The 26329-nt window shown below is 27.4% G+C and overlaps 4 protein-coding genes across 4 annotated transcripts; all 4 read right to left on the bottom strand.

Annotated features, from left to right (window-relative positions):
- Positions 1–751: 751 nt before the first annotated feature.
- On the bottom strand, positions 752–3068 carry LOC128667842 (homeobox protein Hox-A2-like). The gene is made up of 3 exons (XM_053739550.1): positions 2861–3068; positions 2330–2472; positions 752–1390 (listed from the first exon to the last, which is right to left on the bottom strand). The coding sequence occupies exons 1-3, from the start codon at positions 3066–3068 to the stop codon at positions 752–754; spliced, it is 990 nt and encodes a 329-aa protein (XP_053595525.1).
- A 4875-nt stretch (positions 3069–7943) lies between these two features.
- On the bottom strand, positions 7944–10256 carry LOC128667841 (homeobox protein Hox-A2-like). Its single transcript, XM_053739549.1, has 3 exons — positions 10049–10256; positions 9518–9660; positions 7944–8582 (listed from the first exon to the last, which is right to left on the bottom strand). The coding sequence occupies exons 1-3, from the start codon at positions 10254–10256 to the stop codon at positions 7944–7946; spliced, it is 990 nt and encodes a 329-aa protein (XP_053595524.1).
- Positions 10257–15128: 4872 nt separating this feature from the next.
- LOC128667840 (homeobox protein Hox-A2-like) lies at positions 15129–17441 on the bottom strand. The gene is made up of 3 exons (XM_053739548.1): positions 17234–17441; positions 16703–16845; positions 15129–15767 (listed from the first exon to the last, which is right to left on the bottom strand). The coding sequence occupies exons 1-3, from the start codon at positions 17439–17441 to the stop codon at positions 15129–15131; spliced, it is 990 nt and encodes a 329-aa protein (XP_053595523.1).
- Positions 17442–21706: 4265 nt separating this feature from the next.
- Positions 21707–24644, bottom strand: LOC128667839 (homeobox protein Hox-A2-like). Its single transcript, XM_053739547.1, has 3 exons — positions 24437–24644; positions 23906–24048; positions 21707–22965 (listed from the first exon to the last, which is right to left on the bottom strand). The coding sequence occupies exons 1-3, from the start codon at positions 24642–24644 to the stop codon at positions 22327–22329; spliced, it is 990 nt and encodes a 329-aa protein (XP_053595522.1). The 3' UTR covers positions 21707–22326.
- Positions 24645–26329: the final 1685 nt, after the last annotated feature.

Below are 26329 nucleotides of genomic sequence, written 5' to 3'. Positions count from 1 at the left end.
TTACAAGTAATTTAAAAAAGTGACATAATAAATTAAAATTTTTACAATATCTATGACAAATATTTGGTATTTTCTCTTCTAACACTATAAGTTTTCAGATACAATAATAATTAATGTTACCAGATCAAAATTTAAAAAAAATAGAAAAATCTAAATACACTATAAAGCTAAGTTTGTTACAAACATATTACACGGAGCGAAAATTATAGTAACATAGTATATATAAATTATAGTAATATAGTATATATATTACGGTAATCATTCCTATAATTATGGGTATAATTTCCATATGGAATCGGAATAGTTTCTATGGAATCATGGTAATTGTTACCATGTAACTATGATATTGTTACCATAATATTATGGTAATCGTTACCGTGATATTATGGTAACGGTTACCATAATATAATGATAATAATTTCCGTACATTATGGGAATGATTACCATAATATTATGTTTACAATAGTATTATAGGAACAGTTACCATAATTTTCTCTTCGTGTATTTTAACACACATTGAATGTGTTCGGCTTTTAAGGTCATAAGTAAAACTATAGTTTTTTATTGTTTATGGCCAAATAGTATTTGGCAAGTGGACTTATATTGACTTAACGCATGGCTTTGGAGTGCATTATTTACAAAAAGTATTCATAATTTAATTGGCCGGTTGAATTAAATATCTACTTAATACTTGACATCACTTATAGCAACATCAGTCTCACTCAACAACTGTATATCTATTTAATAATCATTATACATCTAGCACAGTGCTTAAAAATTTGGATCCATTGATATCGTCGAAAAAATCAAATGATGGTTCAGATTTTGTAGAAAAACTCAAATTTTGTTCTGAAGTCTGATTTTCTCCGATTGAGTATAAGTTAAGATCACTAACACCGATTTTAGCATTTTCATAGTAGATTTCATAGTCATTACAATTCATGTCTTTATCTACAGGTTGTGAAAAATAACTACATGTGTTTTGGTTACTATTAATTACGTTCTTGGCTGAGTAGCAGCAATTGTTATCATTATTATATACGTTGGTGTTATAGTTTCCATAACTACAGCTCTCGGTGTAGTTAATATTTCCGGTTTGCTGACTCCCGCTGTATGCAGTTTGATAGTTGACGGTATTTGAAAAATAACTATTATATAATTTGGTGTTCGAGTCGATATTTTGTGGTAGATGATGATGTACTGTTGGCCTGAATCCAGCCGATGTATTCATTCTTCTGAACTTTGCATCTTCTGTGGCGATCAACTGATTACTCCTCTTTTTTACATCGTTATTTGCGGAAAATGAACTGATTTTTCCGTTATTGGTGTCTTCATTTTCCTTCTCTAATTTCTTCTGCTTCATGCGTTGATTTTGAAACCAGACTTTTATCTGTAAAATAATTATGAAATTAATAATTTTGAAATATCATATCAATGTATGGTTTTATAATAATTTGTAGACATTATTTTGTTACTAATTACGGATTTGCGGACATATTCCTATATTAGGTGTAAAGAATCATGTAAGAACCTGATTTTTTTTTTTATGTAACAAATTCTTACACCAATTAACTTTTAATTTATTCATTTATTTATTTATCAAATCAAAAATTCTATATTTTTAAATTTAAATTGATTATTGCACAGAAAAATTGTTTTCGTTTGAAATGCTATATAGTGTTATAGTAAAGCCGGACCATGTTGGCTACGTGACGAAAATTGAAATAGACACATGAAACAATTAGTACGACTATAGTAAAATTTCCAATGGCGACAGTAATTTGTGATATAATCACTGTGTATTTTACTATATATAGTAATTTTAGCAAGTGTTTATTTCGATTTCCGCCACGTGGTCAATATTGTCCGACTAAACTATAATACCATAGCATTTTAAACGAGAATAGTTTCTCCGTCTGAGATTTTATCAATATTTACAAAGATCCTGCAGTTAGCCAACAATTAACAATTTTTTTACTCTATTAAATGAATTAATTGAAAAAAAAAAAAAAAAAAAAAACTAAAAATATGCACATGTAGAGAAGTATAAAAATTATAGGTGCAATTTTTGAAATATTCGTTTTTTATCGTTTATAAAAAAAAATGATTAGACGTTAGCTAACTGTAGTATCATATATAAACAAACCCCTGATACTAATTTTTGTTGGTGATATTAGATAATTTAATTTGTGAATTTAATAATTCAAATAAAATATTTCATCAGAAAATTAGCTACTTATAAATGAATTAAAAAAAAAAACACTGTTTTTAACACATATAATGTCAATTTCGCGAATAAGTAAAAATAAAAATAGAAAAATCATCTTACCTGTCTTTCTTGGAGTCCTAGTTTAGTTGCGGTCATAATTCTTTTTGGACGACATAAGTATTTGCTCTCGGCAAATAATTGTTTCAAATAAAGAAGCTGATCGTTGGAGAATGTAGTTCGTAGTCTTCTTTTTGAGTTACTACCTATAAAACAAAATGAGAATATTGTAATAATTATTTACTCACTTAATAGATAAATATTTATAAAGTTATTTTTATAAGTTGCAACGAAAGAACAAATAAATCATCAAAAATATTTACTAAAAAGCTTTTTATACTTTTTTTTTTTTATAAAATACTCTAAAAATAACACTTGATCTATATTAAATGAATTGAAACTATAGTTCACCGCAATAAAATTTCGAGAAATTAGAATATAATAAACGAGTATGAATAATAAATTGAATTTTTAAAAGTACTTTACACACTTCAAGAAAAAAAATTTGAACAACTAGCGTGATTATCAGTAATTGAAATAATAAATTTTAAGAAAAGTCAAAAAAATAATTTGCATTTATAAATGTTTAATTACCTTGTGTTTCTTCTAAATCTTCCTCCACTTTTACAATATTTCCCAGTGGATTATTAGCAAACTGGACTCCATCAGAACTGGGGGATGGAGAAAAACTTGATTCTTCTGAGACAGCTGATGGTATACTTTCTGGTGAAGATGCGTAAGTTTGGAACTCCAATGATGGATTGTGTTCATTAAATATAAAGTCGAAATCGAAAGTAGACATTTTCACTTGGTTGTTTATTAAATTGTTAGATTTAAATAAATATCGGAAGTTTCAACAGTATGTACTAAGTTAGAGCGTAGATTGCGATGCTAACTTATGGAAGTCGCTGAGGTAACTGATGTCTGAAGCCTCCAGGTACGCCAATTTATAGGCAAACGTGGCTTGTACGTCACCGAACTGTATTCTATTTTCTCTGTTTAAAATTATCTACTTCTCCCTTCTCTGCCTTGAATATCCTGTCAGCTCCCAAGTGAATGTTTCACACTTACAGTAACTGCAGACAATGTATATATATGTACCTAGGCCATGAGGGTCCCAGGATTAAAAATCTGGCGCCAATGTCTAGACAATAAGTTCAATAGATATATGAAGACTTCACACCTCTTCAATTGTCCGTTTTAAATAAATCTTCTTTGTGAAGGAAGTTTAGGATTTACACTTAAAGTATTACACTATTGTTATAAAAAAAAATTTATGACCGATGGGCTACTACATATATTCTAATGAAGTAAGGTGTGAGTGCAACCTTGAAAAGATATATTTTCATTTCATTTTTGAAATTGGTACAGTATATAATGAGCTTAGAGACAATTCGTAAAGCTATCAAACTTGAAATACGATTGATAATTTCCAGTGCTTATCAATAGTCGTGTAAATAAATCCTTAAACGTTCCAATAGCCTTGTATATATACTCTGTAAAAAACCTGTATGGGTTCACGCGATCTTCATCACTTTCAAGTGGTACGAAGTTACAATGATACACCGACGCTTTTAAATGGCTTGATGCAATATACAGTTTGGTTGTTGCAGCGATTTGATTATTTACCCCATAGTATTTTTCGGAAAAAATATTTTTTTTTTAAAGTCACTTTTATTCTTTAGAACAATTCTTGAACATTGAAAATTTTTATTTCTTTGTCTTACTTATTGTGCACAAGTATACTACATATACGTATATAGTAGAGTATTTCGAAAGAAAATTATTTTTTTTCTTATGGTCTCAAAAGCTAGTGTTGAGTAAAAACAAAAAAAATCTTCCCAAAAGAGCAGCTTAAAGAATATTCATATCCTGTCATTTTTTAAAAATAAAACTATTAAAAAATTTTTTCTTCGAAAATCAAATTGAATAATTTTGTAGGAAATTAAAGTTATTTAGTCTTTTTTCTTGTTAGAATGCTTAGAAAAAAATTACGAAGATTTAAACTATATTAAATAATATAATTTTATGTTTCTATGATATTAAACTGTTTTTTGACAGAAATTTCAGTTTTTTTTTTTATTTGAGCTAATGCCATCTGTGAATTTTTTTTTTAACTTATGAAAATAATTTTCCTTACTTTCAAAACAGAACGTTTTTTTTTTTTATTTAAAAACAAAGAAAGAGAAAAAATTTTAATTTTTCAAAAAAACTATTTTTTTTTTAAATCTATACAGAAAATAAGCAAGAAACCTTTATAAAACAGCTGATTGATTATAAATAATATATAGATTCACCGTATAAAAATCTATATGCAATAAAATTCGGAAATGGTTTTTTAAAACTGTGTGTATTACATCAAGTTTTTGAATTCACTATTGTTTCAAGCTTCATAACTTTTTTTCTAATAATCGTTAGAAGAAAAGACTAAATAACTTTTTTGTAGGCAATTTAATTTTCTACAAAATTATGAACTTTGATTTTGGAAAAAAAAAAAAAAAAAAAAAAACTTTATAGAAAATTGAATTCCTCACAAAAATGTCTTGAGTTGTTACGCTTGTTACGAAAATACAAAAAATATATCAAGCTTTCGAGGTATTAACTAATTTAAAACCATAGCGATTAACGTTTTTACTTTATCTGTGTCAATCAGTCGATAAAATCGACTTTCTGTAAAAATAATTCAAATTCAAATCAGAAAAAAAAATATCATTAATTAAATACCAAAAATGAAAAACTAATAATTACACATAAAAAAATTTTCCTTGAAAAATAAAGAAATAAAATGTATATACGTACATTTTAAATGGGAAAATAAATTTTATTAGCGCCAGTTCAATTTTTAACATTTCAAGCTGATTTTTCAGGAAGATTTTTTTGAGGACCTAAGAAAACTTTTGAAACTAGGAGACCTGAAAAAAAAAATTTTTTTTTTTGCCGGCGCATGAATATATATATTACTTAAACGCATACGAAGAAATATATATGTGACATATATGTATCAATGCATTGGCTATATGGGGCATATAGAGGAAGGGGCGAGGTAGGTCAAACGGAGTACCCCAAAATTCTATAAAAAAAATTTCTACTTTTTAAACATTCCAAATTCACTTTTGTAAACATAATTGAATATTATTTTGAATATTTTTTGTTAAAGTTGTTGAAACTTTAGAGCAATGTGCCCTAATACGAAGACTTCCTGGTCAGAAAGTTGGCGTCAATTAGTTGCGATCAAGTTAGCGTCAACTTTTTCATAACTTTCATCTTTTGTAATTGTTGACTAACAGCTGATACAAACATTCTGATAAAATTGAAGGCAACTTTCCGTCAACTAATGGAATTTAAACTTTCTCAGAAATTTGGCAACCAGTTGCCGTCAACTTATGAGAATGCCAATTTATGCGGCAAACTTACCCTGATAACACGAGTTGATCGTGAAAAAGTTGGTCATTCATTCGTTTCCGACCAACTTGACAACAAGTTAATGACAACTTCAGCTTTTGCAACTTTTGGCTACAAGTTACCGCCAAATTTCTCAGAAAGTTGGCGCCAGTATGGAGCCGCAACTGGAATGCAAGTTTCTCAGGAAATTGAAAAGAAACTTACCGTCAACTTATGATTGTCAACCTTTTGCAAGCAACTTTTGCTACCAACTTTTTCAGAAAATGTATATCAACTATTGGAGGTACTAACTATTGGCGGTCAACTTAGTATCCAGTTGCGGCTGCAAGTTTCTCGTCAGTTTCTCGCCAACTTGGCTATCAGGGTAGTGGCAAGTTACTACTATAGGTTGTCGCTAGCTTGCTGCCAGCTTGGCTATCAAGGCAAAAGCTATTGAAGAACACAGAACGCCATTTGCTTTTTATTAATTATTAACTAACGATCGGTACACAGCCATTTTCAAGATATGATAAGGAGCAATAATCAGGCATGCGTTCAATAAAATATTTATTTATGATGATATCCATCAATATTTGCTAAGCCCTGCGTGAATATTTATTCTGCATCTTCTCCATATTATGACAATATAATAAAATATGAAAAAAAAATTGTCATATTTTCTTTTGCGCTGGATATTTGACCAATTAATTTTTCAAACGACTATACTTATAAAAATATAATTTTGTGAGTAAAAAATAATAGCTGCTTATCATCAGAACTGAATTCTGATTACCTGGAATGGTAAACTAATTTTATTAGGTAAATTAGATTACAAGAAAAGTGGAGTAAAACAAAAAAGGTTATTATAGAACTCGTTAGGAAAATGTGATATTCCTTCTTTTTCACCGGTCGCAAACGGAAGTAAAATATACTTAAAATACTCAAAAAAAAAAAAATCCTTAAATGATGTTTTCTTTAATTTTATTCAATATATATATATATATATATAATATCCAACTATCTTATTTGATCTGGATGAATCTAGACAGAATATAGATTTATACAGATCTAAAATATCAGATCAAATTAGATCATACATTGGATCCAAACTTTGTTTCCATCAGGATTATAAAAAAAATTTAAATAAAAATAAAAATTGAAATTTTTTCTAATGAAAAAATATTTAGATAAACGACCTCTTGTTGTCACATTTTTACTTAAATATATATTTTGGAAACTATAAAAGATTAACTAATAATTGATGATTGAATAGAAAAAAAAATAGCATATTTAAAAAGTTATAAAAATATTTTATTAAATTATTATTTCCATGAGTTATAAAAAAGCAAATACAGTGTATAAAAATGAATATAATATCATTACTAATTTTTATCAATATTCTATTATTACAAAATATATATTCGGTTTTATATATAAACATTAAATAATTTAGGATGATCTATCAATAACGTGTGATTTATGACAGTAAATTAACATTGTAATCACAATAAGTTAAATAGATTAGGAATGCTTTATACATTCGACTTACAAGTAATTTAAAAAAGTGACATAATAAATTAAAATTTTTACAATATCTATGACAAATATTTGGTATTTTCTCTTCTAACACTATAAGTTTTCAGATACAATAATAATTAATGTTACCAGATCAAAATTTAAAAAAAATAGAAAAATCTAAATACACTATAAAGCTAAGTTTGTTACAAACATATTACACGGAGCGAAAATTATAGTAACATAGTATATATAAATTATAGTAATATAGTATATATATTACGGTAATCATTCCTATAATTATGGGTATAATTTCCATATGGAATCGGAATAGTTTCTATGGAATCATGGTAATTGTTACCATGTAACTATGATATTGTTACCATAATATTATGGTAATCGTTACCGTGATATTATGGTAACGGTTACCATAATATAATGATAATAATTTCCGTACATTATGGGAATGATTACCATAATATTATGTTTACAATAGTATTATAGGAACAGTTACCATAATTTTCTCTTCGTGTATTTTAACACACATTGAATGTGTTCGGCTTTTAAGGTCATAAGTAAAACTATAGTTTTTTATTGTTTATGGCCAAATAGTATTTGGCAAGTGGACTTATATTGACTTAACGCATGGCTTTGGAGTGCATTATTTACAAAAAGTATTCATAATTTAATTGGCCGGTTGAATTAAATATCTACTTAATACTTGACATCACTTATAGCAACATCAGTCTCACTCAACAACTGTATATCTATTTAATAATCATTATACATCTAGCACAGTGCTTAAAAATTTGGATCCATTGATATCGTCGAAAAAATCAAATGATGGTTCAGATTTTGTAGAAAAACTCAAATTTTGTTCTGAAGTCTGATTTTCTCCGATTGAGTATAAGTTAAGATCACTAACACCGATTTTAGCATTTTCATAGTAGATTTCATAGTCATTACAATTCATGTCTTTATCTACAGGTTGTGAAAAATAACTACATGTGTTTTGGTTACTATTAATTACGTTCTTGGTTGAGTAGCAGCAATTGTTATCATTATTATATACGTTGGTGTTATAGTTTCCATAACTACAGCTCTCGGTGTAGTTAATATTTCCGGTTTGCTGACTCCCGCTGTATGCAGTTTGATAGTTGACGGTATTTGAAAAATAACTATTATATAATTTGGTGTTCGAGTCGATATTTTGTGGTAGATGATGATGTACTGTTGGCCTGAATCCAGCCGATGTATTCATTCTTCTGAACTTTGCATCTTCTGTGGCGATCAACTGATTACTCCTCTTTTTTACATCGTTATTTGCGGAAAATGAACTGATTTTTCCGTTATTGGTGTCTTCATTTTCCTTCTCTAATTTCTTCTGCTTCATGCGTTGATTTTGAAACCAGACTTTTATCTGTAAAATAATTATGAAATTAATAATTTTGAAATATCATATCAATGTATGGTTTTATAATAATTTGTAGACATTATTTTGTTACTAATTACGGATTTGCGGACATATTCCTATATTAGGTGTAAAGAATCATGTAAGAACCTGATTTTTTTTTTTATGTAACAAATTCTTACACCAATTAACTTTTAATTTATTCATTTATTTATTTATCAAATCAAAAATTCTATATTTTTAAATTTAAATTGATTATTGCACAGAAAAATTGTTTTCGTTTGAAATGCTATATAGTGTTATAGTAAAGCCGGACCATGTTGGCTACGTGACGAAAATTGAAATAGACACATGAAACAATTAGTACGACTATAGTAAAATTTCCAATGGCGACAGTAATTTGTGATATAATCACTGTGTATTTTACTATATATAGTAATTTTAGCAAGTGTTTATTTCGATTTCCGCCACGTGGTCAATATTGTCCGACTAAACTATAATACCATAGCATTTTAAACGAGAATAGTTTCTCCGTCTGAGATTTTATCAATATTTACAAAGATCCTGCAGTTAGCCAACAATTAACAATTTTTTTACTCTATTAAATGAATTAATTGAAAAAAAAAAAAAAAAACTAAAAATATGCACATGTAGAGAAGTATAAAAATTATAGGTGCAATTTTTGAAATATTCGTTTTTTATCGTTTATAAAAAAAAATGATTAGACGTTAGCTAACTGTAGTATCATATATAAACAAACCCCTGATACTAATTTTTGTTGGTGATATTAGATAATTTAATTTGTGAATTTAATAATTCAAATAAAATATTTCATCAGAAAATTAGCTACTTATGAATGAATTAAAAAAAAAAAACACTGTTTTTAACACATATAATGTCAATTTCGCGAATAAGTAAAAATAAAAATAGAAAAATCATCTTACCTGTCTTTCTTGGAGTCCTAGTTTAGTTGCGGTCATAATTCTTTTTGGACGACATAAGTATTTGCTCTCGGCGAATAATTGTTTCAAATAAAGAAGCTGATCGTTGGAGAATGTAGTTCGTAGTCTTCTTTTTGAGTTACTACCTATAAAACAAAATGAGAATATTGTAATAATTATTTACTCACTTAATAGATAAATATTTATAAAGTTATTTTTATAAGTTGCAACGAAAGAACAAATAAATCATCAAAAATATTTACTAAAAAGCTTTTTATACTTTTTTTTTTTTATAAAATACTCTAAAAATAACACTTGATCTATATTAAATGAATTGAAACTATAGTTCACCGCAATAAAATTTCGAGAAATTAGAATATAATAAACGAGTATGAATAATAAATTGAATTTTTAAAAGTACTTTACACACTTCAAGAAAAAAAATTTGAACAACTAGCGTGATTATCAGTAATTGAAATAATAAATTTTAAGAAAAGTCAAAAAAATAATTTGCATTTATAAATGTTTAATTACCTTGTGTTTCTTCTAAATCTTCCTCCACTTTTACAATATTTCCCAGTGGATTATTAGCAAACTGGACTCCATCAGAACTGGGGGATGGAGAAAAACTTGATTCTTCTGAGACAGCTGATGGTATACTTTCTGGTGAAGATGCGTAAGTTTGGAACTCCAATGATGGATTGTGTTCATTAAATATAAAGTCGAAATCGAAAGTAGACATTTTCACTTGGTTGTTTATTAAATTGTTAGATTTAAATAAATATCGGAAAGTTCAACAGTATGTACTAAGTTAGAGCGTAGATTGCGATGCTAACTTATGGAAGTCGCTGAGGTAACTGATGTCTGAAGCCTCCAGGTACGCCAATTTATAGGCAAACGTGGCTTGTACGTCACCGAACTGTATTCTATTTTCTCTGTTTAAAATTATCTACTTCTCCCTTCTCTGCCTTGAATATCCTGTCAGCTCCCAAGTGAATGTTTCACACTTACAGTAACTGCAGACAATGTATATATATGTACCTAGGCCATGAGGGTCCCAGGATTAAAAATCTGGCGCCAATGTCTAGACAATAAGTTCAATAGATATATGAAGACTTCACACCTCTTCAATTGTCCGTTTTAAATAAATCTTCTTTGTGAAGGAAGTTTAGGATTTACACTTAAAGTATTACACTATTGTTATAAAAAAAAATTTATGACCGATGGGCTACTACATATATTCTAATGAAGTAAGGTGTGAGTGCAACCTTGAAAAGATATATTTTCATTTCATTTTTGAAATTGGTACAGTATATAATGAGCTTAGAGACAATTCGTAAAGCTATCAAACTTGAAATACGATTGATAATTTCCAGTGCTTATCAATAGTCGTGTAAATAAATTCTTAAACGTTCCAATAGCCTTGTATATACTCTGTAAAAAACCTGTATGGGTTCACGCGATCTTCATCACTTTCAAGTGGTACGAAGTTACAATAATACACCGACGCTTTTAAATGGCTTGATGCAATATACAGTTTGGTTGTTGCAGCGATTTGATTATTTACCCCATAGTATTTTTCGGAAAAAATATTTTTTTTTTAAAGTCACTTTTATTCTTTAGAACAATTCTTGAACATTGAAAATTTTTATTTCTTTGTCTTACTTATTGTGCACAAGTATACTACATATACGTATATAGTAGAGTATTTCGAAAAAAAATTATTTTTTTTCTTATGGTCTCAAAAGCTAGTGTTGAGTAAAAACAAAAAAAATCTTCCCAAAAGAGCAGCTTAAAGAATATTCATATCCTGTCATTTTTTAAAAATAAAACTATTAAAAAATTTTTTCTTAGAAAATCAAATTGAATAATTTTGTAGGAAATTAAAGTTATTTAGTCTTTTTTCTTGTTAGAATGCTTAGAAAAAAATTACGAAGATTTAAACTATATTAAATAATATAATTTTATGTTTCTATGATATTAAACTGTTTTTTGACAGAAATTTCAGTTTTTTTTTTATTTGAGCTAATGCCATCTGTGAATTTTTTTTTTAACTTATGAAAATAATTTTCCTTACTTTCAAAACAGAACGTTTTTTTTTTTTATTTAAAAACAAAGAAAGAGAAAAAATTTTAATTTTTCAAAAAAACTATTTTTTTTTTAAATCTATACAGAAAATAAGCAAGAAACCTTTATAAAACAGCTGATTGATTATAAATAATATATAGATTCACCGTATAAAAATCTATATGCAATAAAATTCGGAAATGGTTTTTTAAAACTGTGTGTATTACATTAAGTTTTTGAATTCACTATTGTTTCAAGCTTCATAACTTTTTTTCTAATAATCGTTAGAAGAAAAGACTAAATAACTTTTTTGTAGGCAATTTAATTTTCTACAAAATTATGAACTTTGATTTTGGAAAAAAAAAAAAAAAAAAAAAACTTTATAGAAAATTGAATTCCTCACAAAAATGTCTTGAGTTGTTACGCTTGTTACGAAAATACAAAAAATATATCAAGCTTTCGAGGTATTAACTAATTTAAAACCATAGCGATTAACGTTTTTACTTTATCTGTGTCAATCAGTCGATAAAATCGACTTTCTGTAAAAAAAATTCAAATTCAAATCAGAAAAAAAAATATCATTAATTAAATACCAAAAATGAAAAACTAATAATTACACATAAAAAAATTTTCCTTGAAAAATAAAGAAATAAAATGTATATACGTACATTTTAAATGGGAAAATAAATTTTATTAGCGCCAGTTCAATTTTTAACATTTCAAGCTGATTTTTCAGGAAGATTTTTTTGAGGACCTAAGAAAACTTTTGAAACTAGGAGACCTGAAAAAAAAATTTTTTTTTTTGCCGGCGCATGAATATATATATATTACTTAAACGCATACGAAAAAATATATATGTGACATATATGTATCAATGCATTGGCTATATGGGGCATATAGAGGAAGGGGTGAGGTAGGTAAAACGAAGTACCCCAAAATTCTATAAAAAAAATTTCTACTTTTTAAACATTCCAAATTCACTTTTGTAAACATAATTGAATATTATTTTGAATATTTTTTGTTAAAGTTGTTGAAACTTTAGAGCAATGTGCCCTAATACGAAGACTTCCTGGTCAGAAAGTTGGCGTCAATTAGTTGCGATCAAGTTAGCGTCAACTTTTTCATAACTTTCATCTTTTGTAATTGTTGACTAACAGCTGATACAAACATTCTGATAAAATTGAAGGCAACTTTCCGTCAACTAATGGAATTTAAACTTTCTCAGAAATTTGGCAACCAGTTGCCGTCAACTTATGAGAATGCCAATTTATGCGGCAAACTTACCCTGATAACACGAGTTGATCGTGAAAAAGTTGGTCATTCATTCGTTTCCGACCAACTTGACAACAAGTTAATGACAACTTCAGCTTTTGCAACTTTTGGCTACAAGTTACCGCCAAATTTCTCAGAAAGTTGGCGCCAGTATGGAGCCGCAACTGGAATGCAAGTTTCTGAGGAAATTGAAAAGAAACTTACCGTCAACTTATGATTGTCAACCTTTTGCAAGCAACTTTTGCTACCAACTTTTTCAGAAAATGTATATCAACTATTGGAGGTACTAACTATTGGCGGTCAACTTAGTATCCAGTTGCGGCTGCAAGTTTCTCGTCAGTTTCTCGCCAACTTGGCTATCAGGGTAGTGGCAAGTTACTACTATAGGTTGTCGCTAGCTTGCTGCCAGCTTGGCTATCAAGGCAAAAGCTATTGAAGAACACAGAACGCCATTTGCTTTTTATTAATTATTAACTAACGATCGGTACACAGCCATTTTCAAGATATGATAAGGAGCAATAATCAGGCATGCGTTCAATAAAATATTTATTTATGATGATATCCATCAATATTTGCTAAGCCCTGCGTGAATATTTATTCTGCATCTTCTCCATATTATGACAATATAATAAAATATGAAAAAAAAATTGTCATATTTTCTTTTGCGCTGGATATTTGACCAATTAATTTTTCAAACGACTATACTTATAAAAATATAATTTTGTGAGTAAAAAATAATAGCTGCTTATCATCAGAACTGAATTCTGATTACCTGGAATGGTAAACTAATTTTATTAGGTAAATTAGATTACAAGAAAAGTGGAGTAAAACAAAAAAGGTTATTATAGAACTCGTTAGGAAAATGTGATATTCCTTCTTTTTCACCGGTCGCAAACGGAAGTAAAATATACTTAAAATACTCAAAAAAAAAAAAATCCTTAAATGATGTTTTCTTTAATTTTATTCAATATATATATATATATATATAATATCCAACTATCTTATTTGATCTGGATGAATCTAGACAGAATATAGATTTATACAGATCTAAAATATCAGATCAAATTAGATCATACATTGGATTCAAACTTTGTTTCCATCAGGATTATAAAAAAAATTTAAATAAAAATAAAAATTGAAATTTTTTCTAATGAAAAAATATTTAGATAAACGACCTCTTGTTGTCACATTTTTACTTAAATATATATTTTGGAAACTATAAAAGATTAACTAATAATTGATGATTGAATAGAAAAAAAAATAGCATATTTAAAAAGTTATAAAAATATTTTATTAAATTATTATTTCCATGAGTTATAAAAAAGCAAATACAGTGTATAAAAATGAATATAATATCATTACTAATTTTTATCAATATTCTATTATTACAAAATATATATTCGGTTTTATATATAAACATTAAATAATTTAGGATGATCTATCAATAACGTGTGATTTATGACAGTAAATTAACATTGTAATCACAATAAGTTAAATAGATTAGGAATGCTTTATACATTCGACTTACAAGTAATTTAAAAAAGTGACATAATAAATTAAAATTTTTACAATATCTATGACAAATATTTGGTATTTTCTCTTCTAACACTATAAGTTTTCAGATACAATAATAATTAATGTTACCAGATCAAAATTTAAAAAAAATAGAAAAATCTAAATACACTATAAAGCTAAGTTTGTTACAAACATATTACACGGAGCGAAAATTATAGTAACATAGTATATATAAATTATAGTAATATAGTATATATATTACGGTAATCATTCCTATAATTATGGGTATAATTTCCATATGGAATCGGAATAGTTTCTATGGAATCATGGTAATTGTTACCATGTAACTATGATATTGTTACCATAATATTATGGTAATCGTTACCGTGATATTATGGTAACGGTTACCATAATATAATGATAATAATTTCCGTACATTATGGGAATGATTACCATAATATTATGTTTACAATAGTATTATAGGAACAGTTACCATAATTTTCTCTTCGTGTATTTTAACACACATTGAATGTGTTCGGCTTTTAAGGTCATAAGTAAAACTATAGTTTTTTATTGTTTATGGCCAAATAGTATTTGGCAAGTGGACTTATATTGACTTAACGCATGGCTTTGGAGTGCATTATTTACAAAAAGTATTCATAATTTAATTGGCCGGTTGAATTAAATATCTACTTAATACTTGACATCACTTATAGCAACATCAGTCTCACTCAACAACTGTATATCTATTTAATAATCATTATACATCTAGCACAGTGCTTAAAAATTTGGATCCATTGATATCGTCGAAAAAATCAAATGATGGTTCAGATTTTGTAGAAAAACTCAAATTTTGTTCTGAAGTCTGATTTTCTCCGATTGAGTATAAGTTAAGATCACTAACACCGATTTTAGCATTTTCATAGTAGATTTCATAGTCATTACAATTCATGTCTTTATCTACAGGTTGTGAAAAATAACTACATGTGTTTTGGTTACTATTAATTACGTTCTTGGTTGAGTAGCAGCAATTGTTATCATTATTATATACGTTGGTGTTATAGTTTCCATAACTACAGCTCTCGGTGTAGTTAATATTTCCGGTTTGCTGACTCCCGCTGTATGCAGTTTGATAGTTGACGGTATTTGAAAAATAACTATTATATAATTTGGTGTTCGAGTCGATATTTTGTGGTAGATGATGATGTACTGTTGGCCTGAATCCAGCCGATGTATTCATTCTTCTGAACTTTGCATCTTCTGTGGCGATCAACTGATTACTCCTCTTTTTTACATCGTTATTTGCGGAAAATGAACTGATTTTTCCGTTATTGGTGTCTTCATTTTCCTTCTCTAATTTCTTCTGCTTCATGCGTTGATTTTGAAACCAGACTTTTATCTGTAAAATAATTATGAAATTAATAATTTTGAAATATCATATCAATGTATGGTTTTATAATAATTTGTAGACATTATTTTGTTACTAATTACGGATTTGCGGACATATTCCTATATTAGGTGTAAAGAATCATGTAAGAACCTGATTTTTTTTTTTATGTAACAAATTCTTACACCAATTAACTTTTAATTTATTCATTTATTTATTTATCAAATCAAAAATTCTATATTTTTAAATTTAAATTGATTATTGCACAGAAAAATTGTTTTCGTTTGAAATGCTATATAGTGTTATAGTAAAGCCGGACCATGTTGGCTACGTGACGAAAATTGAAATAGACACATGAAACAATTAGTACGACTATAGTAAAATTTCCAATGGCGACAGTAATTTGTGATATAATCACTGTGTATTTTACTATATATAGTAATTTTAGCAAGTGTTTATTTCGATTTCCGCCACGTGGTCAATATTGTCCGACTAAACTATAATACCATAGCATTTTAAACGAGAATAGTTTCTCCGTCTGAGATTTTATCAATATTTACAAAGATCCTGCAGTTAGCCAACAATTAACAATTTTTTTACTCTATTAAATGAATTAATTGAAAAAAAAAAAAAAAAACTAAAAATATGCACATGTAGAGAAGTATAAAAATTATAGGTGCAATTTTTGAAATATTCGTTTTTTATCGTTTATAAAAAAAAATGATTAGACGTTAGCTAACTGTAGTATCATATATAAACAAACCCCTGATACTAATTTTTGTTGGTGATATTAGATAATTTAATTTGTGAATTTAATAATTCAAATAAAATATTTCATCAGAAAATTAGCTACTTATGAATGAATTAAAAAAAAAAAACACTGTTTTTAACACATATAATGTCAATTTCGCGAATAAGTAAAAATAAAAATAGAAAAATCATCTTACCTGTCTTTCTTGGAGTCCTAGTTTAGTTGCGGTCATAATTCTTTTTGGACGACATAAGTATTTGCTCTCGGCGAATAATTGTTTCAAATAAAGAAGCTGATCGTTGGAGAATGTAGTTCGTAGTCTTCTTTTTGAGTTACTACCTATAAAACAAAATGAGAATATTGTAATAATTATTTACTCACTTAATAGATAAATATTTATAAAGTTATTTTTATAAGTTGCAACGAAAGAACAAATAAATCATCAAAAATATTTACTAAAAAGCTTTTTATACTTTTTTTTTTTTATAAAATACTCTAAAAATAACACTTGATCTATATTAAATGAATTGAAACTATAGTTCACCGCAATAAAATTTCGAGAAATTAGAATATAATAAACGAGTATGAATAATAAATTGAATTTTTAAAAGTACTTTACACACTTCAAGAAAAAAAATTTGAACAACTAGCGTGATTATCAGTAATTGAAATAATAAATTTTAAGAAAAGTCAAAAAAATAATTTGCATTTATAAATGTTTAATTACCTTGTGTTTCTTCTAAATCTTCCTCCACTTTTACAATATTTCCCAGTGGATTATTAGCAAACTGGACTTCATCAGAACTGGGGGATGGAGAAAAACTTGATTCTTCTGAGACAGCTGATGGTATACTTTCTGGTGAAGATGCGTAAGTTTGGAACTCCAATGATGGATTGTGTTCATTAAATATAAAGTCGAAATCGAAAGTAGACATTTTCACTTGGTTGTTTATTAAATTGTTAGATTTAAATAAATATCGGAAAGTTCAACAGTATGTACTAAGTTAGAGCGTAGATTGCGATGCTAACTTATGGAAGTCGCTGAGGTAACTGATGTCTGAAGCCTCCAGGTACGCCAATTTATAGGCAAACGTGGCTTGTACGTCACCGAACTGTATTCTATTTTCTCTGTTTAAAATTATCTACTTCTCCCTTCTCTGCCTTGAATATCCTGTCAGCTCCCAAGTGAATGTTTCACACTTACAGTAACTGCAGACAATGTATATATATGTACCTAGGCCATGAGGGTCCCAGGATTAAAAATCTGGCGCCAATGTCTAGACAATAAGTTCAATAGATATATGAAGACTTCACACCTCTTCAATTGTCCGTTTCAAATAAATCTTCTTTGTGAAGGAAGTTTAGGATTTACACTTAAAGTATTACACTATTGTTATAAAAAAAAATTTATGACCGATGGGCTACTACATATATTCTAATGAAGTAAGGTGTGAGTGCAACCTTGAAAAGATATATTTTCATTTCATTTTTGAAATTGGTACAGTATATAATGAGCTTAGAGACAATTCGTAAAGCTATCAAACTTGAAATACGATTGATAATTTCCAGTGCTTATCAATAGTCGTGTAAATAAATTCTTAAACGTTCCAATAGCCTTGTATATATACTCTGTAAAAAACCTGTATGGGTTCACGCGATCTTCATCACTTTCAAGTGGTACGAAGTTACAATAATACACCGACGCTTTTAAATGGCTTGATGCAATATACAGTTTGGTTGTTGCAGCGATTTGATTATTTACCCCATAGTATTTTTCGGAAAAAATATTTTTTTTTTAAAGTCACTTTTATTCTTTAGAACAATTCTTGAACATTGAAAATTTTTATTTCTTTGTCTTACTTATTGTGCACAAGTATACTACATATACGTATATAGTAGAGTATTTCGAAAAAAAATTATTTTTTTTCTTATGGTCTCAAAAGCTAGTGTTGAGTAAAAACAAAAAAAATCTTCCCAAAAGAGCAGCTTAAAGAATATTCATATCCTGTCATTTTTTAAAAATAAAACTATTAAAAAATTTTCTCTTAGAAAATCAAATTGAATAATTTTGTAGGAAATTAAAGTTATTTAGTCTTTTTTCTTGTTAGAATGCTTAGAAAAAAATTACGAAGATTTAAACTATATTAAATAATATAATTTTATGTTTCTATGATATTAAACTGTTTTTTGACAGAAATTTCAGTTTTTTTTTTATTTGAGCTAATGCCATCTGTGAATTTTTTTTTTAACTTATGAAAATAATTTTCCTTACTTTCAAAACAGAACGTTTTTTTTTTTTATTTAAAAACAAAGAAAGAGAAAAAATTTTAATTTTTCAAAAAAACTATTTTTTTTTTAAATCTATACAGAAAATAAGCAAGAAACCTTTATAAAACAGCTGATTGATTATAAATAATATATAGATTCACCGTATAAAAATCTATATGCAATAAAATTCGGAAATGGTTTTTTAAAACTGTGTGTATTACATTAAGTTTTTGAATTCACTATTGTTTCAAGCTTCATAACTTTTTTTCTAATAATCGTTAGAAGAAAAGACTAAATAACTTTTTTGTAGGCAATTTAATTTTCTACAAAATTATGAACTTTGATTTTGGAAAAAAAAAAAAAAAAAAAAAACTTTATAGAAAATTGAATTCCTCACAAAAATGTCTTGAGTTGTTACGCTTGTTACGAAAATACAAAAAATATATCAAGCTTTCGAGGTATTAACTAATTTAAAACCATAGCGATTAACGTTTTTACTTTATCTGTGTCAATCAGTCGATAAAATCGACTTTCTGTAAAAAAAATTCAAATTCAAATCAGAAAAAAAAATATCATTAATTAAATACCAAAAATGAAAAACTAATAATTACACATAAAAAAATTTTCCTTGAAAAATAAAGAAATAAAATGTATATACGTACATTTTAAATGGGAAAATAAATTTTATTAGCGCCAGTTCAATTTTTAACATTTCAAGCTGATTTTTCAGGAAGATTTTTTTGAGGACCTAAGAAAACTTTTGAAACTAGGAGACCTGAAAAAAAAATTTTTTTTTTTGCCGGCGCATGAATATATATATATTACTTAAACGCATACGAAAAAATATATATGTGACATATATGTATCAATGCATTGGCTATATGGGGCATATAGAGGAAGGGGTGAGGTAGGTAAAACGAAGTACCCCAAAATTCTATAAAAAAAATTTCTACTTTTTAAACATTCCAAATTCACTTTTGTAAACATAATTGAATATTATTTTGAATATTTTTTGTTAAAGTTGTTGAAACTTTAGAGCAATGTGCCCTAATACGAAGACTTCCTGGTCAGAAAGTTGGCGTCAATTAGTTGCGATCAAGTTAGCGTCAACTTTTTCATAACTTTCATCTTTTGTAATTGTTGACTAACAGCTGATACAAACATTCTGATAAAATTGAAGGCAACTTTCCGTCAACTAATGGAATTTAAACTTTCTCAGAAATTTGGCAACCAGTTGCCGTCAACTTATGAGAATGCCAATTTATGCGGCAAACTTACCCTGATAACACGAGTTGATCGTGAAAAAGTTGGTCATTCATTCGTTTCCGACCAACTTGACAACAAGTTAATGACAACTTCAGCTTTTGCAACTTTTGGCTACAAGTTACCGCCAAATTTCTCAGAAAGTTGGCGCCAGTATGGAGCCGCAACTGGAATGCAAGTTTCTGAGGAAATTGAAAAGAAACTTACCGTCAACTTATGATTGTCAACCTTTTGCAAGCAACTTTTGCTACCAACTTTTTCAGAAAATGTATATCAACTATTGGAGGTACTAACTATTGGCGGTCAACTTAGTATCCAGTTGCGGCTGCAAGTTTCTCGTCAGTTTCTCGCCAACTTGGCTATCAGGGTAGTGGCAAGTTACTACTATAGGTTGTCGCTAGCTTGCTGCCAGCTTGGCTATCAAGGCAAAAGCTATTGAAGAACACAGAACGCCATTTGCTTTTTATTAATTATTAACTAACGATCGGTACACAGCCATTTTCAAGATATGATAAGGAGCAATAATCAGGCATGCGTTCAATAAAATATTTATTTATGATGATATCCATCAATATTTGCTAAGCCCTGCGTGAATATTTATTCTGCATCTTCTCCATATTATGACAATATAATAAAATATGAAAAAAAAATTGTCATATTTTCTTTTGCGCTGGATATTTGACCAATTAATTTTTCAAACGACTATACTTATAAAAATATAATTTTGTGAGTAAAAAATAATAGCTGCTTATCATCAGAACTGAATTCTGATTACCTGGAATGGTAAACTAATTTTATTAGGTAAATTAGATTACAAGAAAAGTGGAGTAAAACAAAAAAGGTTATTATAGAACTCGTTAGGAAAATGTAATATTCCTTCTTTTTCACCCTTCGCAAACGGAAGTAAAATATACTTAAAATACTCAAAAAAAAAAAATCCTTAAATGATGTTTTCTTTAATTTTATTCAATATATATATATATATATATATATATATATATAATATCCAACTATCTAATTTGATCTGGATGAATCTAGACAGAATATAGATTTATACAGATCTAAAATATCAGATCAAATTAGATCATACATTGGATCCAAACTTTGTTTCCATCAGGATTATAAAAAAAATTTAAATAAAAATAAAAATTGAAATTTTTTCTAATGAAAAAATATTTAGATAAACGACCTCTTGTTGTCACATTTTTACTTAAATATATATTTTGAAAACTATAAAAGATTAACTAATAATTGATGATTGAATAGAAAAAAAAATAGCATATTTAAAAAGTTATAAAAATATTTTATTTAATTATTATTTCCATGAGTTATAAAAAAGCAAATACAGTGTATAAAAATGAATATAATATCATTACTAATTTTTATCAATATTCTATTATTACAAAATATATATTCGGTTTTATATATAAACATTAAATAATTTAGGATGATCTATCAATAACGTGTGATTTATGACAGTAAATTAACATTGTAATCACAATAAGTTAAATAGATTAGGAATGCTTTATACATTCGACTTACAAGTAATTTAAAAAAGTGACATAATAAATTAAAATTTTTACAATATCTATGACAAATATTTGGTATTTTCTCTTCTAACACTATAAGTTTTCAGATACAATAATAATTAATGTTACCAGATCAAAATTTAAAAAAAATAGAAAAATCTAAATACACTATAAAGCTAAGTTTGTTACAAACATATTACACGGAGCGAAAATTATAGTAACATAGTATATATAAATTATAGTAATATAGTATATATATTACGGTAATCATTCCTATAATTATGGGTATAATTTCCATATGGAATCGGAATAGTTTCTATGGAATCATGGTAATTGTTACCATGTAACTATGATATTGTTACCATAATATTATGGTAATCGTTACCGTGATATTATGGTAACGGTTACCATAATATAATGATAATAATTTCCGTACATTATGGGAATGATTACCATAATATTATGTTTACAATAGTATTATAGGAACAGTTACCATAATTTTCTCTTCGTGTATTTTAACACACATTGAATGTGTTCGGCTTTTAAGGTCATAAGTAAAACTATAGTTTTTTATTGTTTATGGCCAAATAGTATTTGGCAAGTGGACTTATATTGACTTAACGCATGGCTTTGGAGTGCATTATTTACAAAAAGTATTCATAATTTAATTGGCCGGTTGAATTAAATATCTACTTAATACTTGACATCACTTATAGAAACATCAGTCTCACTCAACAACTGTATATCTATTTAATAATCATTATACATCTAGCACAGTGCTTAAAAAATTGGATCCATTGATATCGTCGAAAAAATCAAATGATGGTTCAGATTTTGTAGAAAAACTCAAATTTTGTTCTGAAGTCTGATTTTCTCCGATTGAGTATAAGTTAAGATCACTAACACCGATTTTAGCATTTTTATAGTAGATTTCATAGTCATTACAATTCATGTCTTTATCTACAGGTTGTGAAAAATAACTACATGTGTTTTGGTTACTATTAATTACGTTCTTGGTTGAGTAGCAGCAATTGTTATCATTATTATATACGTTGGTGTTATAGTTTCCATAACTACAGCTCTCGGTGTAGTTAATATTTCCGGTTTGCTGACTCCCGCTGTATGCAGTTTGATAGTTGACGGTATTTGAAAAATAACTATTATATAATTTGGTGTTCGAGTCGATATTTTGTGGTAGATGATGATGTACTGTTGGCCTGAATCCAGCCGATGTATTCATTCTTCTGAACTTTGCATCTTCTGTGGCGATCAACTGATTACTCCTCTTTTTTACATCGTTATTTGCGGAAAATGAACTGATTTTTCCGTTATTGGTGTCTTCATTTTCCTTCTCTAATTTCTTCTGCTTCATGCGTTGATTTTGAAACCAGACTTTTATCTGTAAAATAATTATGAAATTAATAATTTTGAAATATCATATCAATGTATGGTTTTATAATAATTTGTAGACATTATTTTGTTACTAATTACGGATTTGCGGACATATTCCTATATTAGGTGTAAAGAATCATGTAAGAACCTGATTTTTTTTTTTATGTAACAAATTCTTACACCAATTAACTTTTAATTTATTCATTTATTTATTTATCAAATCAAAAATTCTATATTTTTAAATTTAAATTGATTATTGCACAGAAAAATTGTTTTCGTTTGAAATGCTATATAGTGTTATAGTAAAGCCGGACCATGTTGGCTACGTGACGAAAATTGAAATAGACACATGAAACAATTAGTACGACTATAGTAAAATTTCCAATGGCGACAGTAATTTGTGATATAATCACTGTGTATTTTACTATATATAGTAATTTTAGCAAGTGTTTATTTCGATTTCCGCCACGTGGTCAATATTGTCCGACTAAACTATAATACCATAGCATTTTAAACGAGAATAGTTTCTCCGTCTGAGATTTTATCAATATTTACAAAGATCCTGCAGTTAGCCAACAATTAACAATTTTTTTACTCTATTAAATGAATTAATTGAAAAAAAAAAAAAAAAAAAAAAACTAAAAATATGCACATGTAGAGAAGTATAAAAATTATAGGTGCAATTTTTTAAATATTCGTTTTTTATCGTTTATAAAAAAAAATGATTAGACGTTAGCTAACTGTAGTATCATATATAAACAAACCCCTGATACTAATTTTTGTTGGTGATATTAGATAATTTAATTTGTGAATTTAATAATTCAAATAAAATATTTCATCAGAAAATTAGCTACTTATAAATGAATTAAAAAAAAAAACACTGTTTTTAACACATATAATGTCAATTTCGCGAATAAGTAAAAATAAAAATAGAAAAATCATCTTACCTGTCTTTCTTGGAGTCCTAGTTTAGTTGCGGTCATAATTCTTTTTGGACGACATAAGTATTTGCTCTCGGCGAATAATTGTTTCAAATAAAGAAGCTGATCGTTGGAGAATGTAGTTCGTAGTCTTCTTTTTGAGTTACTACCTATAAAACAAAATGAGAATATTGTAATAATTATTTACTCACTTAATAGATAAATATTTATAAAGTTATTTTTATAAGTTGCAACGAAAGAACAAATAAATCATCAAAAATATTTACTAAAAAGCTTTTTATACTTTTTTTTTTTTATAAAATACTCTAAAAATAACACTTGATCTATATTAAATGAATTGAAACTATAGTTCACCGCAATAAAATTTCGAGAAGTTAGAATATAATAAACGAGTATGAATAATAAATTAAATTTTTAAAAGTACTTTACACACTTCAAGAAAAAAAATTTGAACAACTAGCGTGATTATCAGTAATTGAAATAATAAATTTTAAGAAAAGTCAAAAAAATAATTTGCATTTATAAATGTTTAATTACCTTGTGTTTCTTCTAAATCTTCCTCCACTTTTACAATATTTCCCAGTGGATTATTAGCAAACTGGACTTCATCAGAACTGGGGGATGGAGAAAAACTTGATTCTTTTGAGACAGCTGATGGTATACTTTCTGGTGAAGATGCGTAAGTTTGGAACTCCAATGATGGATTGTGTTCATTAAATATAAAGTCGAAATCGAAAGTAGACATTTTCACTTGGTTGTTTATTAAATTGTTAGATTTAAATAAATATCGGAAGTTTCAACAGTATGTACTAAGTTAGAGCGTAGATTGCGATGCTAACTTATGGAAGTCGCTGAGGTAACTGATGTCTGAAGCCTCCAGGTACGCCAATTTATAGGCAAACGTGGCTTGTACGTCACCGAACTGTATTCTATTTTCTCTGTTTAAAATTATCTACTTCTCCCTTCTCTGCCTTGAATATCCTGTCAGCTCCCAAGTAAATGTTTCACACTTACAGTAACTGCAGACAATGTATATATATGTACCTAGGCCATGAGGGTCCCAGGATTAAAAATCTGGCGCCAATGTCTAGACAATAAGTTCAATAGATATATGAAGACTTCACACCTCTTCAATTGTCCGTTTTAAATAAATCTTCTTTGTAAAGGAAGTTTAGGATTTACACTTAAAGTATTACACTATTGTTATAAAAAAAAATTTATGAACGATGGGCTACTACATATATTCTAATGAAGTAAGGTGTGAGTGCAACCTTGAAAAGATATATTTTCATTTTATTTTTGAAATTGGTACAGTATATAATGAGCTTAGAGACAATTCGTAAAGCTATCAAACTTGAAATACGATTGACAATTTCCAGTGCTTATCAATAGTCGTGTAAATAAATCCTTAAACGTTCCAATAGCCTTGTATATATACTCTGTAAAAAACCTGTATGGGTCCACGCGATCTTCATCACTTTCAAGTGGTACGAAGTTACAATAATACACTGACGCTTTTAAATGGCTTGATGCAATATACAGTTTGGTTGTTGCAGCGATTTGATTATTTACCCCATAGTATTTTTCGGAAAAAATATTTTTTTTTTAAAGTCACTTTTATTCTTTAGAACAATTCTTGAACATTGGAAATTTTTATTTCGTTGTCTTACTTATTGTGCACAAGTATACTACATATACGTATATAGTAGAGTATTTCGAAAAAAAATTATTTTTTTTCTTATGGTCTCAAAAGCTAGTGTTGAGTAAAAACAAAAAAAATCTTCCCAAAAGAGCAGCTTAAAGAATATTCATATCCTGTCATTTTTTAAAAATAAAACTATTAAAAAATTTTTTTTTTCGAAAATCAAATTGAATAATTTTGTAGGAAATTAAAGTTATTTAGTCTTTTTTCTTGTTAGAATGCTTAGAAAAAAATTACGAAGATTTAAACTATATTAAATAATATAATTTTATGTTTCTATGATATTAAACTGTTTTTTGACAGAAATTTCAGTTTTTTTTTTTATTTGAGCTAATGCCATCTGTGAATTTTTTTTTTAACTTATGAAAATAATTTTCCTTACTTTCAAAACAGAACGTTTTTTTTTTTTATTTAAAAACAAAGAAAGAGAAAAAATTTTAATTTTTCAAAAAAACTATTTTTTTTTTAAATCTATACAGAAAATAAGCAAGAAACCTTTATAAAACAGCTGATTGATTATAAATAATATATAGATTCACCGTATAAAAATCTATATGCAATAAAATTCGGAAATGGTTTTTTAAAACTGTGTGTATTACATTAAGTTTTTGAATTCACTATTGTTTCAAGCTTCATAACTTCTTTTTCTAATAATCGTTAGAAGAAAAGACTAAATAACTTTTTTGTAGGCAATTTAATTTTCTACAAAATTATGAACTTTGATTTTG

The sequence above is a fragment of the Microplitis demolitor genome, chromosome 5, assembly GCF_026212275.2.
Source record: "Microplitis demolitor isolate Queensland-Clemson2020A chromosome 5, iyMicDemo2.1a, whole genome shotgun sequence".
In the NCBI taxonomy this organism is placed as follows: domain Eukaryota; kingdom Metazoa; phylum Arthropoda; class Insecta; order Hymenoptera; family Braconidae; genus Microplitis; species Microplitis demolitor.
This window is presented reverse-complemented; position numbering and strand designations above follow the sequence as displayed.